The sequence below is a fragment of the Tasmannia lanceolata genome, unplaced genomic scaffold, assembly GCF_043159265.1.
Source record: "Tasmannia lanceolata isolate RefF3 unplaced genomic scaffold, GAP_Taslan_0.1 ptg000013l, whole genome shotgun sequence".
Taxonomy (NCBI): Eukaryota; Viridiplantae; Streptophyta; class Magnoliopsida; order Canellales; family Winteraceae; genus Tasmannia; species Tasmannia lanceolata.
Window position 1 is genome coordinate 40,779,736 of NW_027518690.1, and position 16,968 is coordinate 40,796,703.

Below are 16,968 nucleotides of genomic sequence, written 5' to 3' on the forward strand. Positions count from 1 at the left end.
TGGGATAATTCGCAACACCGTAAAACTTTGAACCCTTTTTAAAGTGAAAGGGGAGCGAATTATCCTAGAGAGGTGCGAATTTATCATCGCCCATTTTTAATCGTAATCATGCAATTTTTGCTTGGCAGCAATCACGATACACACGAAGTCCTCGTATGCCGTCCAACTGGCATTCAATTCAGACGTGTTACTCATTCGTTTGCAGATAAAAAAGTAAATACTAGCTGTCTCTAAGGGTACTTTAGGAAATTTTCCCCAAGGATATGAGCCCATCGCCTTCCTCGTAAACTCTCACTCCAAATCTATTCTCCGAAAAAGGTCTAGGGTTTCAACTTTCCACATCTCTCCAAACTCTGTTAGATTTTTACCTTTACCTTTCCCTTTCTAAAAATCGCTCTTTTCTAGGGTTTATTCCGAACTTCCGATTTTTACCTTCTCGTTAGCCGTTCGATCTGAGCTAGGGTTCGATCTCCGTCTCGCACGTGTAGAAACGTGCGTTTTATGCCCTTCGGATCGGTATGTTGTTTGATTTATCACTTTTTTTTTTTTTTTTCATTTTTAGGGTTTCAATTGATATTTTTGGTATTGCGATTAGATTAGGGTTTGTTTATCTATTCTGATTTTTCTTGGGATAAGTTTTAAAGGTGAGTGAGTTTGGAGCTGCATTAGGGCTTTGAAATGGTTCATATATCTCTTTTTTGTTCTCAGTTTGGTAGTTTTCATTGGGACTTGCTACACTGTGATTGGATCGACTAATGCACAATGAAAGTTATCAATTAGTCTGTGATTGCTTATTTTCTGTGGCCTGAACTATGTTATGGATTTCTCATTCATTTATGTTATGTTCTTGTATTTTTTTTCTTTTTCTTTTGATGGTTTTTAATTAGGGTTTATGTATTAGATGTCTAGAACCTGATATTAACTTAGCTTTCGGATGCGTTCGTCTTCCAAGTAACTCGAACATCCACCAATTACACAATTTTACGAAATTTTCCACGGTTGTTTCGAGAACGGCTACACTATTACTGTTATACTTTTTTGTTTTGTTTTTTGTTTTAGGGGGTGGCGTTGGAGGGGAGTTTTGAACTGTAGCAATAATCACGGATTATCTAAAACACTACTGCGGATAGAGAGCATCATTTCATGGTAGATGCTGTTATTAATAGGTCTGTCAATCCATATGAGCCCATTTTTAATGGTGTGTTTTTCTTTCTTTTTATAGGTACTCTGTGAAGGAGCCCTTATCATAAGTTAGAAGATGTTTTATTATCAGGGAATCTATGATTTGTTGACACGGCCACAGAGTGTCGGACATGGAAAACCCCCAAAATTTAGAAATGGGGACACAGCTAAAATAGAAAGTATATATAATCATAATTTGTCGATATGGATACGTGTATTGAGTTTCAACACGAATATGAATTATCTGACATGGAAATAGCTAAAAATATTGAAATGGTGACATGTACATATACAAAATTATTGATTATTACACAAATACGTGTCCACACGCCCACATTAACTCTTAACACTCCTAGCAATATATTTAAAAGTGTCCAAAGGAGTGTCGACACGGCTGGACATGCGTGTCAACAATAAATTCAAAATGTCGGCTAAATCATAGCAGGAAATACATCAGCACAACCATGTTTTGATATTTTCACAAACGCATCTTGACTTTTTGTATTTAAAGAGCTATCGAAAGGTTATTACAGTTCCAAAAAAGTTCCCACAAGCCAATTAAAAAAGAAAAGACAACTGGGTCCGTGCAATTATTAAAACATTGTTGTGCTGATATCATTTCCCTTTATTACATATACTCTATAACTCACTATATGAGGACTGGTAAGAACTATACAAAGACCTAACAGTTTAGACATTTGAGGTATCAAAATTCGAAACTGCTATGTTGTGCTTATAATCCACGTTTACCTAGGTAGAGTTGCGTTCCATCCTTAGCATGAGTGTCACCCATTTTGAACTGTCTAGGTAATGTGGGTCATTATGCACGTGGACCTCTTGTTCACTGTTCTACTTTGCACCATTTGTTACAATGTAAGGTTCTGTCGGGAGTATGTTATTCTACTCCACCATGTCTGTCCATTTGAGAGCTTGTTGACTTATTTCTGATCTTTTTAATCTTTAAAAGCAGAGGTCTTTACACCAATGGCTAGAATAAGGCTACTGGTCTATAAACTTGTGGATGTTGTTAATAAAGAAGGTGGTGCTGATGGGCATCTCATTGAGCTTTTTTTGTTCTCTTGCTCTGGACTATACACTGCCATGTTGTTAATCTATATTTTGTTATTTAGCGAAGTTAGAAGCTTTCCATTCACCCTCTTTCAATGAAAACTGGGAAAGGGACTGTGGGGGAAGCCAACGCATCATTCCTACAAAAAGCCATCTCATGGCATTTTATATCTTTTTTTGGTGTGGCCTAATGCTTTCCATTTTCTGCAGGGTTCGCCAATCATTTTTACAAAGAGGCTGAAGCGAACATAGCTAATGAATAAAAAGCAATAAAAGAGGTGTCCAAACTTCGAAGCCTTTTTCAGAATTGTGATTGATGTATTGGGAAAGAGTTCCCTCTCACATGCGTGTAATGCATATTCAGTTGGAAGTTTCTGTCAACAACTTAGTTGTCCACGAGCATACAAGACCTCCTTTTATATTCTTTGTCATGGATGACATAGAGTGGAAGCCTTTGGATCATTGAATAGGTTATTGACTTTGCTTTCCCATGGCTGAACATTCTTTAGTTGTCCCAGAGCATTCTTTAGCTGGTGCGGACCATACTTTATCTGTTGGCGACAATACATTATCTGTTGCGGACCATTCCTTAGTTATTGGGCAGGAGTTTCCAGATGTTGAAACTTGCCGAAGGACGCTTAAGGAGATTGCAATTGCCTTACACTTTGATCTTCGGATAGTAAAATCAGATCGGAGTCGATTTATAGCCAAGTGCTCCAAGGAAGGATGTCCCTGGCGCGTCCATGTAGCAAAGTGCCCGGGGGTTTCAACCTTTTCAATTAGGACTTTGCACGGCGAGCATACTTGTGAAGGAGTTCGCAACCTTCATCATCAACAAGCTTCTGTGGGTTGGGTTGCAAGGTCTGTAGAAGCACGTCTTCGAGATAATCCACAGTACAAACCAAAGGATATATTGCAAGACATCCGTGAACAGCACGGAGTTGCCGTGTCTTACATGCAGGCTTGGCGTGGTAAAGAACGCAGTATGGCAGCGGTGCATGGCACTTTTGAGGAAGGATATCGGCTTCTTCCCGCATATTGCGAGCAAATTAGAAAAACGAACCCCGGAAGTATTGCATTGGTTTCTGCCACTGGGCAGGAGAATTGCTTCCAACGTCTCTTTATTTCCTTCCGGGCATCGATCTATGGATTTATAAATGCCTGTCGGCCACTTTTGGAACTTGATAGAGCACATCTAAAAGGAAAATATCTCGGGACGTTACTTTGCGCTGCAGCTGTTGATGCTGATGATGCGTTATTTCCATTAGCATTTGCTATTGTTGATCAAGAGAATGATACGAACTGGATGTGGTTTTTGTCAGAGTTACGGAAACTTCTTGGAGTTAATACTGACAACATGCCTAGACTTACTATATTGTCTGACAGACAAAGTTGCATTGTAGAGGCAGTTGAAACACATTTTCCAAGCGCTTTTCATGGATTTTGTTTGCGTCATGTAAGTGAAAACTTCCGTGACGAATTCAAGAATGCAAAATTGGTGAACATCTTCTGGAATGCTGTTTATGCTCTTACACCCTTTGAATTTGAAGCTAAGATAGCCGAGATGGTAGAAATTCAACAAGATGCTATGCAGTGGTTCCATCGCTTTCCACCTCGCCTTTGGGCTATAGCGTATTTTGAGGGGGGACGTTTTGGTCATTTCACTTTGCGTGTTACGGAATTACTGTATAACTGGGCCCTTGAAGGTCATGAGCTTCCTATGGTGCAGATGATAGAACACATTCGCCTTCAATTAACGACTTGGTTTAGGGATCGTCGCAATATAGGTTTGGCATGGACGTCAACTCTTGTGCCGTCTGCTGAGAAGCTTGTTTTAGAAGCTATTTCGGATTCTCATTGTTACCAAGTGCTTCGAGCAAATGATGTGGAATTTGAAATTGTATCGACGGAACGAACAAATATTGTAGATATACGTGCTCGTATTTGTTCATGTCGCCGATGGCAACTTTATGGTTTGCCATGTGCACATGCTGCTGCCGCACTTATCTCTTGCGGGCAAAATGCCCATTTATTTGCGGAACATTGGTTTACAGTTGCTAGCTATCGTGAGACCTATTCACAAATAATACATCCAATTCCAGATAAAAGCCTTTGGAAGGAGCTAGCTGAGGGAACAGAGGGTGGAGGTGCCAAAGTCGATATCACAATACGCCCACCCAAGATTCGTCGACCGCCGGGGCGCCCCAAAAAGAAGGTTCTTCGCATAGAGAACTTTAAGCGTGGAAAGCGGGTTGTTCAATGTGGTCGTTGCCATTTGTTAGGACATTCTCAAAAGAAATGCACCCTGCAAATTCAGTAAAATTGTCAATTTGTATTTGCAATAGAACTAGTGTCCCTATTGTAATTTAAGTATATGTTTTGATCTTTTGATTGAAATCAAAGTCTTTCTCTTTTATTTATATGTAGTGGCACTGATGGAGCTTCAGATTAATAAAACTTGAGGCTTAACCTAAATGTCTGCTGTCTTGTTTATTGCTTATCGTTCTGCTTCTGTCAGTGCAGAGACGCTTTGAAGAAACCCACTGCATTTGACGCTAGTGTTTCAAAACGCAGATGTGGGTCAAAATGCGGCTGAAGAAAATCCTACTCGGCACGTCGTAGCTTCTGTCAGTGCAGAGACGCTTTGAAGCAACCCACTGCAGTTGGCGATAGTGTTTTAAAACATGGATGTTGGTCAAAACGCGGCTGAATAAAATCCTACTTGACTCGGCACGACGTGTCGAGTACTCGGTTGATGCGGCTGAGTACTCAGTTGATGCAGTCATAACTCTGAGAGTCAAAGGAGTTTTTATTGACTCTGAAGAGCAAAACACGGTACGCGGCCAAGGTAAAAGGGAATCGACTCGGGGGAGTCCACGATGACGCGAGGGAGTTTTTGAACTATGGTTGGCGCAGCATTGCAGGAGTAGATAATAGACGCCGCAGTAACATGAAAGATTTAACCAGAGGTGATTAAACTCATTTTCTTATCTATTCTATCTAGTGATCATATTTATATTGTCAGCCCCTTATTTTAGAGGGTGAGCCTTGGCGCAACGGTAAGGTTGCTCCATTGTGACCTGGTGGTCACGGGTTCGAGTCACGGAAACAGCCTCTCTGCAAAGCAGGGGTAAGGCTGCGTACATCTAGCCCTTCCCAGACCCCGCAATGGCGGGAGCCTCGTGCACTGGGCCGCCCTTTGTCAGCCCCTTATTTTGATAGATATACACCTCTTTGTTTTAAACTTGTTCATTGGTTCTTACAGCTCAATGGACATTGTAAAAGCCAGTGAAACAAGTTTAAACTAGAGGGGTGTAAAGGTCAGCTCCCCTTCTTTCTGTGCTATGTTTCTTTCTTTCGTGAGGCTCATCTTGCTAGACTGAAATGCTACTGAAGCCCGAAGGGTCTAACCCTGTCAAAATGGTTCTGCACTAAAGAGGTCTTGATTCGTATGGATTTTATATACCATATCTTCAAAATATAGAAAGTTAGATTTTGAATTTATAATTTTTGTCGGTGGAAAATCCCATCCCATGCTTTCTAATTATATTTGAATTTTATGCAGAGACTTGCTTCCTAAAACATTGTACCTGCATTGCCAAATGAACAGAATTTTAGTACTTTGATCTGTTTATAGGAGAACAATAATGGAAATTTGCATAGGAGATTTGTACTACTGAAATATTTGATGATAAAAAATGCAAATGTGACAATCTATAGCCTTTTCTTTGAATAGTTTGTGATGATTGCCGGGAACAATTCGCATAACTTCAGCGACTTGGATATTTCGTTCTAATACCAAATTGATGTAGGACCAAGAGAGTGATAGAAGCAATAGGGGAAAAAAGAAGAAGTAGAAGAAGTAGAAGAAGAGGGGAAAAAATAGAAGAATAGGGGAAGAATAGAGGAAGAAAGAAATCTGAGGGAGAAGTTCTTAATTCAATTAATCATCCAAAACTTAAAATCTCTACTACATAAGGCCTATTTATAGGTAAGGGAAATAAAATTCTGTGGGAAATAAAAGCCCTAAAACTAAAACATGAAAATAAAATCCTAGAAACTAAATAACATGGAAATTAAATTCTAAAGGGAAAATATGCCTCTTATTTGGCCTTTTATTTGCTAACACTGTTGAGGAGACGCATGATTTTAATATCCAGCTGATTTTGTGGATGAGACCATTATAGATGTTGAGTCCTTGCTTATGTCAGATATAGAGTCCATCATGGCAGATACATAATCATAGATGGAAGATATGGAGCCAGAGAGTCCAGTGACTGATGAGGTATTGCCAGAGCATGCAGAGCACGAGCAGTTCATTGAGGATGCCGATTCCATATCAGTACACGAGCACAGTGACATAATTTATTCTGTGGTAAATGTTCTCATCGATATGATTGTGGAGGTTAAGACAGAGGATTTCAGTATACATGACGATCATCGAGAGGATTATCAGTCTGACATCACTGAGCCACATAAGATGCCCACAGATGAGCTTCTTTTTGTTGATCTTTTGGAGGGTGGTCATGGACTGGTACTCCCCATAGCTCTCATACCGATCCAGGAGGAGTATGTTTCTATCTTCACAGCTACTTTACTTCTTCAGAGTGGCCTGTGTTCGTATGATTAGACATGGGTGATTTCTTCCGTATCGCTCCGCCAGCATTTCCGATCACTTTCACGGTTGTCACGCACGTTTGACATTAGGAGTGCCTCAGAGGGATTACGACTCCTACTACTTCAATGGATCGTTTATATTTTGATCCAGGCGGATTAGAACTTGATGGTGACTAGAACTTCAAGAAGGGGAAAATGATGCAGATAGTAGGCCCAATAAGAGGTATATTTGCCCATTAGTATTTATTTTCATGTTTTTAGTTTTTAGGACTTATTTTTCATGTTATTTAGATTTAGGGCAGTTATTTACTTTCCATGGAATTTTAATTGCCTATATATAGGCCTCATGTATTAGGGATTTTTACTTTTGGATGATTAAGATTGATCAGCTTCTCCCCTCTACAGGTTTCTTCTTCTTCCCCTATTCTTCGTCCATTCTTTTCCTTCCCTTCTTCTCTTATTTTCTTCTCTCTTATTTTCTTCTCTCCTCTTATTCTTCTATTTCTCTCTCCCGGTTCTACATCACCTACCCACCCACATATAATTATATGGACTCTAGTGGAGGTAAAGAGTCCTTCCCTAGGGCATGAACCCTCTGGAGCTCTAAATCATGGTTTTATCTAATGAGAAGTTCAAAAATTCTCCTTTGGTCTGTCTGCGCGCGTCCTCAGAGTAGAGTTAATGGGCTGGTAATGATACAACTCTTCCCATTTGCCTTTGAGCAGTCCCATGATAAGATTTGGAAGGATAGGAGCCAAGCGGTCTGTCATTTAGATCTACTGCAAATGAATATTGTGACCATTCTAAGTAATTCGATCTATCTAATCTGATGGTCATGATATGGACTTCATGTTGGCCCATCAGACTACTACCTTGGTTCGGAGAAGGGGGGGAAATGATCATAAAATTGCTCGAAGATCTACTCTCAGACATCTTCTAGCCTCAAACCTTCAACTAAGCTTCCATATTCAGTCAGAAATACCTTCATAGAAACTATCCTTGTGCAGTTAATTGTGGCCAGAATGGAGGCATTTAATTCTGACCAGAATGGAGTCGCATTACTTCCACTCTACAACCTCATTAAAAAATGATGGAGTGGGTACTACTTCTAAAAATACTTACTGCTTTGATCTTGATGAAAACTCCAATCTTGACTTTAGTTTTTTAGGAAGCTGGAAACCAAAAAACTCAAAATACTCCTCAAATCCACCATAATTTTTTTTTAGAGAAATGTTCATAAATGCCTCAAGAACTATCTTTATCATATTATGGTTCGTTTTTTCCACGTCTGAAAGGTATGGGGCCGTAGAGTTGATGCCTGATGATCTAAGCCATACAACCTAAAAAATGTGAATCTCTTCTCTTTACTTCAAGCTTTTAGATATCCAACTTGCCTCAATTTCAATGCATATTCTGGCATAGCTCAGTCTAGTTGCCTCTATTGTCTGAGCATCCAATTACAGGGGTTGATCGATTCGACTTGCAGTCTTTGCTTAGGACATGTTGGGTCCAGAACTTTAAATGGAGGCCTTGTAGCCTAATCCATACAGGAACTGGATAAATATAGCTTCTCCAAAGAGATGTCTGGAGTTCTGTGGCGGAGAAGAAGAGGGCGCCCCTCGTATCTGGGTATGTTGCCTTCCAGGACTTGATCAGAATCCTCTGGGTTAGTAAACTTAAATAGGAAAAAACCACTTTGAAACCCAAAGAGTTGAAAGTCTCCTTTCAGTTTCCAAGTTCTAGCCAGACGACCTTGTAAGGCCATGAAGTATGGTCGCTTACCCAGAAACTTCCAACAAGTGAGTTCGCCCACCTCTGTTCATTCTTCAAAAACCACTCCTGTATTACCCTCATCAGTAGTTGAAGGAGCAACAAATTCCGTTTGGATGGTGGTTGAGTCATCTTTTGGGTAAACAATGAACTCCATGGGGTTAAATGTGTTACAGTATTTTGCGAGGAATCCGGAATCTCTTGAGGCTGGGTAGGTTTTGTGGTTTTTAGGGAAGGCTAGTTCAAATTTAATCCCATGTCAGTTATCTTGTCTAGGATTTTCTCCATTTCCCCTTTTTGGAGTCATCTTCAAGCTTTCAACGTTTCTGGAGGAAGAAGATGAAGAGACGCTATTTAACTTTTCTTCCAGGAAATCAGAGAGCTTTAGGACTTGAGATGTTGTCTTCATCCTTAAGCTACTAGCTTCCAGCTGCTCAGGGGCAATGATGACCTCAAGCTTGGTGATGCCTTCATCCTTCATTCCTTCTTTCATCTGGTTCTCTTTTCCTTATTGAAGGCTCTCTTTTTTATCCATATTGTCGTTAATGGGGTTTGTCGTCAACCTCTGGATTCTTACGATCAGTCACTTGGAACTCTTCCTCTTATTGTTGGAGATTGCCAGATTTGGTCATCTCTTTTAGCCTTCGAAGCCTCTCTGCAATTCGGGAGTGGAGGCAGCTTTCATTTTTTTTGAAAATTGACATATATTCATTGATACGATGAAAGTTACATTAGGGACCAGGAGTCCCAACTATCTTTACATAGTATCAATTAAGGCAATTCAGGGCATACCCTGAATCACCAAAAGAGCCATATAGGCCTATGAATCCTACGGATTCCATGAGCATATCATACTCTACCGTTTCCTATTCGGGAATCTCCGTATCTATGCTTATTTTCAACTCCCCGAAGCATTTCGTCGCTTGCTACGTCCTTCCTCGTCTCTGGGTGCCTAGAAGCAACGTAGATTCTCCCCATCGCACCCAGAAATCTATCCCGTACCACTGCTGCCCCTCCATCATCTATTTTTAATCAATCACCCTACCCCTATAATCCCAGATCATCACCTCCTCACTGCTTAGAACATAGCCAAGAAATAGGATTTTCAGGCAACCGTCCCTCCATAAGCGAAAGACCATGGTCTCTCAAGCTTTGGAGGATCAACTTCTTTCCTGCAGCACACCTGAAGTTTGGCGTTATATGGCCCAATTCCACCTATTATTTCACCCGCATATCTATAACCAAACCTAGAACGCTACTTGTATATACTGTAAATTCGACCATTATCCATAACATCCCAAAAGTCCCGTCGTTTTCCAAAAATCCAAAACAAAGATTCCCCCAAGTTTCTACCCCAAATTTCATTGATAGAATTCTCCGCTACCCTCGAAATTTGCATTCAATGATATCAGAAATTATCATATTTTCTCCTATGGCAGATGTCCTTTGCCGCCATCTTCTTCCTCTCCATCCGCGGACCCCTAATCTTCCAGATTATGATATTCTTTTGAGAAAATGAGTGCCCTCCCACAATACCCTTTAACCTTCACGCATTGCAAGGCTTTGTGCTCCCTTTTTCCTTTTCCCAAGCTTTTGATTTATGTTTCCCGCCTCGATCCCTGGCATTAGTCATGCTCTCTGCCTCCACTGTCTGATCCGGAGAAGCTGCTTTGGATTGCATCGTTTTCCTCTGTATCTGATTGGGAGACGGAGAAGCTGGAGGGACAACGCCAATAAAGGGACTTCCAACTCCAATATTCGAAGCAGAATGAGTTAAGTTGGTCCGGATAGGGCCCATAATGCTCAAGTTAGGATAAGACAACACCCCATAAGGGGTATTTCTACCGACATCAGCAGGTAAACTTAGCAAGTTGGCACCCAGCTGTCCTTCATTCAGAGAACTTTTAGCATGCACCCCAGCTGTCGACCACTCGACTCTGTGATCCACACGATCTCTGTGTAAACAATCCACGTGGCAGCCATCATCGGCGCCCTCCTCACTATCATTATTTTGAAATTCGAATCTGCTTCTATCATGCGCCGCCTGCTATCTTGCACCTCCTGTCGAAGAGATGGTCTATCGTGCGCCATTCCAGGGTCCCTACCACCCAGTGCCGAGGTTGAAGATGATCCAGATCTGAGCTTGGAATCTGATCAAGCTGATCCCCTTCAACCCGAGACTCCCCCTTTGACCAATTCTCCTCAGATACGTCCTCAAGGCTCTCATCATTTAGAGTACCACCATCTGAATTTCCTGACCGCTTCTCCTCTCTCCAGACAACTTTGATCCATACAATCTCACCATCGATTCTAACTGGGAGATTGGACGGAACTCCATCCATCGCGATTTGAATACAAGCTTGCTTATATCCCCTGCCTGCTTTGCAAGATAAATCAATATTCATCACTTTGCCTATCATATTTCCAATCTTCCTAAAGTTCTCTTCGCACCAAGAATGTGGTGGCATCCCTGATAATTTCCACTGGCAAATTTTATTAGGATCTGGAAATTTCTCCGCCCACGGCAACAGAGCTTCAAATGGCTAGTTGCAAGCAGTTATCCATTTAATTCTCACTGAGTCTGCATTTGCTCCTTTTGGAGGGATCACCAAGATTTCTAAGACATCCATCACATATATGTGATGAACTTCTTTGGAACCAGACCTATGCCTCAGCCATTGTTCCATAGCTGGTAGATTACCCAACCAACCTTCCCTGATTTTACCCCAAAAACATGCTCTAGCATTAGGGATGGATTGAAGAGTTAAAAGTTCACTGTACTCGAGATAACTGGGGTATTCCTTCCTCTGAGAAACAACACCCTCAACAAGTTTTGGTCTCTCCGTCTCTTGCTGACCAGACACAAAAGCTTTGCGCTGCAATGAGATGTTTTCATCCGTTCCAGACTATACTTTTCCGCACTTCCCACATGCAGATCTCCATGCGAAATTCCTGTATGCACACCGTCGATATCTCCAATCGCCTAGATTCGCTTCACTGCGCCTTTGGGATGCACGGTCGATCCTCATTTCCTCGCAATCATTGGCTTTTGGATGTCTGTTACCTTCTATCTTGTGAACTCGGTAGAGTTTCCTTCGCTCTCTCTCCTCTTCCAAGCGCTTGATAGTGGCTTCATATTTGGCACCTCTATCGGGTAAAATAGATACTACCATGGCTTTTTCACATTGCACTCTCTGAATCTTTTCATCTATCTGATGATCAGAAAGAGACTTGAGACTGTCTTTTTGGATAATATCTTTGACGACCTCCACTTCTGCAGGAGGATCGTCTTCATTCATGGGCATTTTCCTCTTCTTCTTCTCTTATTCAATTATTCTTCTTCTCTTCTCTTCCTCCCATTAGTGACTCGATGCAGTAGCAATTCTACCTTCTTTTTTTTTTTGAAATGGTGAAGTTTATTGATATAAAAAGCGAACCGAGATGGTCAGCACAATACATGGAAACATACAATGAATAAAACGAAAAAAAAGTAAACTCTCAAGGAGGAAGTGAGTCAAATAAGGCTTCCTTCGATACTCCAATCCTCGCGGACGATCTGCTACATCATTTGCAAAGCGACGCACGTGGTGGAAGACAAATTAAGCATTAGCATACCAGTCATGTATCTCATCAAAAACACCATCAAATCTCCATGAATGTTTATGTGTCTTCTTAAGCCATTGAATAACACTCAAGGAATCTCCTTCAACCACCGCATTCTCAACCCCTTTGCTCACTAGAAGATTTAGCCTTTGATAAGCCGCTTTTACTTCGGCTTCAGTGGCATTCGCTACACCCAGCGGGCCTGCATAGGCCCAGATCACCTCTCCTATATCATCCCTGAGGACAACCCCTATTCCTGCAGGGCCTGGATTCCCCCTGCTAGACCCATCAAAATTCAGTTTCACCCAACCTGACTCTGGAGACGGCCATCTCTGAATCACTTTCATCTTAGGAGAATTGATGACGTAAACTTCCCTCCACTTTTCCCAAAGATCATAATTGGAAACACAATTGAAACTAGGTGATGATTTTGCCCAAGATATGACAAGGTCAATAATTTTCACATACAAATCCGCTGCGGATCCAGAGTTCCCTTGAAACACACGCTCATTTCTTTCCTTCCAAACCCCCATATGGTTGCTAGGAAACACATATTCTAAAGCACTCTACCTTTGCCTTTCCACGGCGCCCTCATCCACCGTGACAATAAAAGCTTTAGATTGACAGGGAATACCCAGCAAATGCCAAATTTGTTTAGTACTTTGGTCCAAATTTCCCGTGTCATTGTACAATGGATTAGAAGATGGACCGCCGTTTCACCGGCTTTACAACAAAGAGGGCAGTGATAAATCAACAACACCCGTCTTCTTCTAAGGAAATCCACCGTTTGGAATCTATTCTTTATAGCTGCCCAACCGAAAAAACCAACCCTAGGGAGCTTGAGTTCTGGCATTGTTATTTCTATTTTTCCTCTTCCCAGAAGAGTTATGGTTTTTTGACATATGCTGACTAGCAAGCCCATGTTGACCTGCAAATTTGTGTGAAATTAGCTGCAATATCACACTTACACAGGCTAGATGTTAATTTTGCTATTCATCGAGTATGTCAATTTGTGGATCAATCTACAACATCCCATCTAGAAGCTAATGAAAGAGTTCTTCATTGTTTTATGATCTTCCATCATCTCATACAGAACCAATTTTGTTAAGAACCTTATGTCAAATACCATTCAGAATAAAGAATTCACATCAAATTTGATTGGAGAATTCCTTACCTTCTGATGTTTTTAATGACCATCGTTGGAATCATGGTAACACTCACCAACATTCTTTTGTTTTCGTGCTGAAATGACAAGGCTGCAAAATGAAAGCATCCTCATTGGGTTCTCCGCAGGACCTGAATTACCATTACCTACTTATTTTTGGTTATTGTTTCCATGCATATCTTCCTCCAATCCAATTATGACTAGTAAAAGATAGCTTGCACCTTTAAGTGCTTCCATCCTCCAAGATGATAAACCTTTGTCACCCCAAATGATGTACCTCTTATACTTGTTAACCTACTAGCACATCTATAATCCAGTAGTTGCTACCCTCGTTGGTTTGATTCATCAGCCTCGTGGAATGACTCATGATCACAGGTCCCTTCCTTCAACTTTATCATATCCTTGCTAGTCTTCATCTATCCTTCAGCCCTTTTCATAGCATCAGTGGTATTTTTTCAATTCAATAGGATGTCTCTTGCTCATTACCGCACTTGGGATCCTGTCCTCTTCCAGCAAGTAAAATCTATATCTGCTGTCAGTAAATATCTACAGATGCTTGGTAGTTCTATTGAGATATGAAAGGTTATATCATATATGACGGGTGGTTGTCATTTGATATAGGAGTATGAGATACATTGGTGTGAGACTCCTATGGCAAAGATGGTAACTGTTGTTACTTGATGTTTTTGTTGCTATTTTTTTTTTTTTTTGAAATGGATCAAATTGTTGTTGCTATTTGTTCTCGGCATCTTTCAGCTGGATGGGAAAAATGCCTTCTTCCATGGCGACCGATATGAGATGGTCTTCATCTCTCTTTTTCTGGACCACCACATTTCAAATGATAGTCATCCTTCTAACTCCACTTATGTGAGATCTTGCTAAAAACATTAGTAGAATTTTTTGCATTGTGACGCTAGCTCTTCTTTTCTTCTTCCAGATCTTGGCAAGTTGGCTTCCTTTAGTATTGGTAGAGACTGATGACTTTGCAACATCTCAACACTAATATAGATGAAGCAATGGGGCAATCTTAACTCTCTCTGATGTTTTCTGGATATCAAGGTGACATGGTCTCATGTCGGTCAGTTTTTCCCAGCTCAGGTATGCTCAAGACTACTTGCTTATGCTTAGGGCTGTCAAGATTTGGTCAAGATGGACCCACTCCCATTAGTTTTTGTTACCATAGTGATAACTAGATCCCAGACATTGACACTCCTACGCTTTGATTTTCTGATGCAGTGGTCACGCTCAATTGCATACAGACATGTTTTTGTCAAAGTCTTGGATCTCAGTCTCTTGCATGATTGTCTTTGGAATTTCTCGAGGTGTATCTTATTTTTCTATTATTTTCAGGTTTATATATGAAAAAACTGAAAAATAAAATATATAAAAATATACAATTTAAGAACAACATTAGACAAGTAATATCATGATATTTTTGCAGTAAAAATAAAAAATATGAAGATATCTTTATGTTTTTTTAAAAAAAACTTGAGAATTTTTCCAAATTATATAAAAAAAAGGGCGGCCCAATGGACGAGGCTCAAGCCATTGCAGGGTCTGGGGAGGGCTAGATGTATGCAAAACTGCAAAATTTAGAGATATTTGTGTCTATGGTCTCTTGGGTCCACATTGATTATGCTGCCAGTGAAGAAGTATTGCATCTTGCATACAGAGACATGGGATTGGAAGTTTTTTGCAGATCTTTTCTTTTATAAACTGGCTCATTGGCTTCCATTAGTAATGGTAGATACTAGATAATGATGACATTGCACATTGGAAATCTTAATCCTCTGGTGTCTTCTGAATATATCAAGGTGGTCTGGTCTAAAAGTTGGATCTGTTTTCTCTTGGCTATGTGAGGTGGCTTGTATAATCTGATGGCTTTCTTTTCTGCCTTCAGTCTTTACTGCTTTGTTGATGCTAATTGGGCTGGCCATATTGACTCTGCCTCTCCTTGTTTTTTGGATCTCCAATATGTGAGGGAAAAGCAAACTTAGTTTTGCTAATGAATTGAGAAACTTGAGTATTTATTTGGCTATGACTTCTCCTAGCAGTGTTGTCTTGTCTGGCTTGTGTTATTTTCTTTGAATCTGATGTTTACCACTTCTTTGCTATCTCTGTTCTCTAAAGAGCAATGCAACTCAGATTGACTCAAACTTTAATCTTCCAAACCCTAGTAACCCTACTAAGTTGGCACATGATTGCCACTCATTCCCTACTTTGTGTCACCACTGTTACTTCACAGTTGTTCTCAGTAGTATTTAAACTTTTTTCAAGTGATCTGAACAAACATTATGTATGGGGATGCAACCTTGTCATTGTTGAAAATGGAAAAAAATTCCAGTTCTCGAAATAATAGTCAGGCTCGATCTCTCAGTATTATTTAAATTTTTCTCAAGTCTTTGAACAACATTATGTATGGGGATGCAATCTTGTCATTGGTGAAAATGGAAAAAATATCTGGTTTTTGAAATAATAGCACATCTAAGTTTGATCAGGCTCAATTTTTAAGGATCTTGCTAATTCCAAGCTATGATGGTGGCTTATGCCCTGTTGTAAAGCATTATTTCTTCAGAATGCTAGCACTTTTGATCTCAATTAATATTGTACGGCACAGGTTTGAGGCTTTACTGGAGGGTCTTCCTGGGGACTCACTGTTATGCGATGCAATGATTCCATCCCCGAGGGCATGTTTGGCAACCATGAAAAAAATATTCCATGGAATGTTAGTGGGGCCTGTTGTGAGAGATGGGTGGGTTGAGAGGAAGAGACTCTGAGAGGGCGGGTGTGAGGGGAGCATGAAAAGCCCCTGAAAAACAAAGTCAAAACAAACCCAATTAGTAGTAGTGTGTTTTTTTACTGTTTTATTAAACCTTGATGTTTGCATTGTTGAACTTCCTGTGGCATGTCTGGGATGCTCAAGTCTATGGCATCAAGACTTTCGTACCCATTTTTTGTGAATTTATATGAGTTTACTCAACAAGATTTCCTTCTGTGGCTGGTTTTCTTATCTGAGATTTTATAAGGCCGTGCAGCCCAAAAATACAGTGGGGCCCACATTGTTTGGGTGATCCAAACCATTCATTTGTTGGGCCCCACTTTATTCTTGGGCTGCATGGGTGGATGCCCTGCCGTCCACTATATAATTTCTCATCTTACATAGGCCCAGCTTGGGTTGCAGGAAAAATATTTCTTGTTGAAAAAAATTTCCCATGAATTTTTTTTCGTCTCCATGATTAAGATTATGGCTTATTTAGAGGGATATCATGAGTTTTTATATGGTGGCCGACCGTCAAAACGGTACCGCCCTTGATATTTGATCCAACAGCAGCTCACTTTTTAAGATGCTGCTGTTGGATAAATATCAAGGGAAGGTCTCTAGTTATAAAACTTAAAAAGCTGTGGCTCAAGTTCCTTTTTTTTTTTTTTTTTTTCCATGTGTAATCAATCAAACAATAAAAAAAAAGCAAGAATCTTGGCTACCATTCAAAAAAAAAAAAAAAAAAAAAAAAAAAAAAGGTAAAAAAAAGCAAGAAATTTAGGAAAAGAATTTAGTTGGCTGG

The 16,968-nt window shown here is 40.3% G+C and overlaps 1 protein-coding gene across 2 annotated transcripts; it reads left to right on the forward strand.

Moving 5' to 3' along the window:
- The first annotated feature begins 257 nt into the window (after window positions 1–257).
- On the forward strand, window positions 258–4,670 carry LOC143890112 (uncharacterized). Of its 2 annotated transcripts, XM_077394671.1 has the most exons (3): window positions 258–516; window positions 1,060–1,166; window positions 2,461–4,670. In XM_077394671.1, the coding sequence occupies exon 3, from the start codon at window positions 2,741–2,743 to the stop codon at window positions 4,568–4,570; it is 1,830 nt and encodes a 609-aa protein (XP_077250786.1). In that variant the 5' UTR covers window positions 258–516; window positions 1,060–1,166; window positions 2,461–2,740; the 3' UTR covers window positions 4,571–4,670. The 2 variants fall into 2 exon arrangements, with proteins under 2 accessions (XP_077250786.1, XP_077250785.1); XM_077394670.1 differs by lacking the exon at window positions 1,060–1,166.
- Window positions 4,671–16,968: the final 12,298 nt, after the last annotated feature.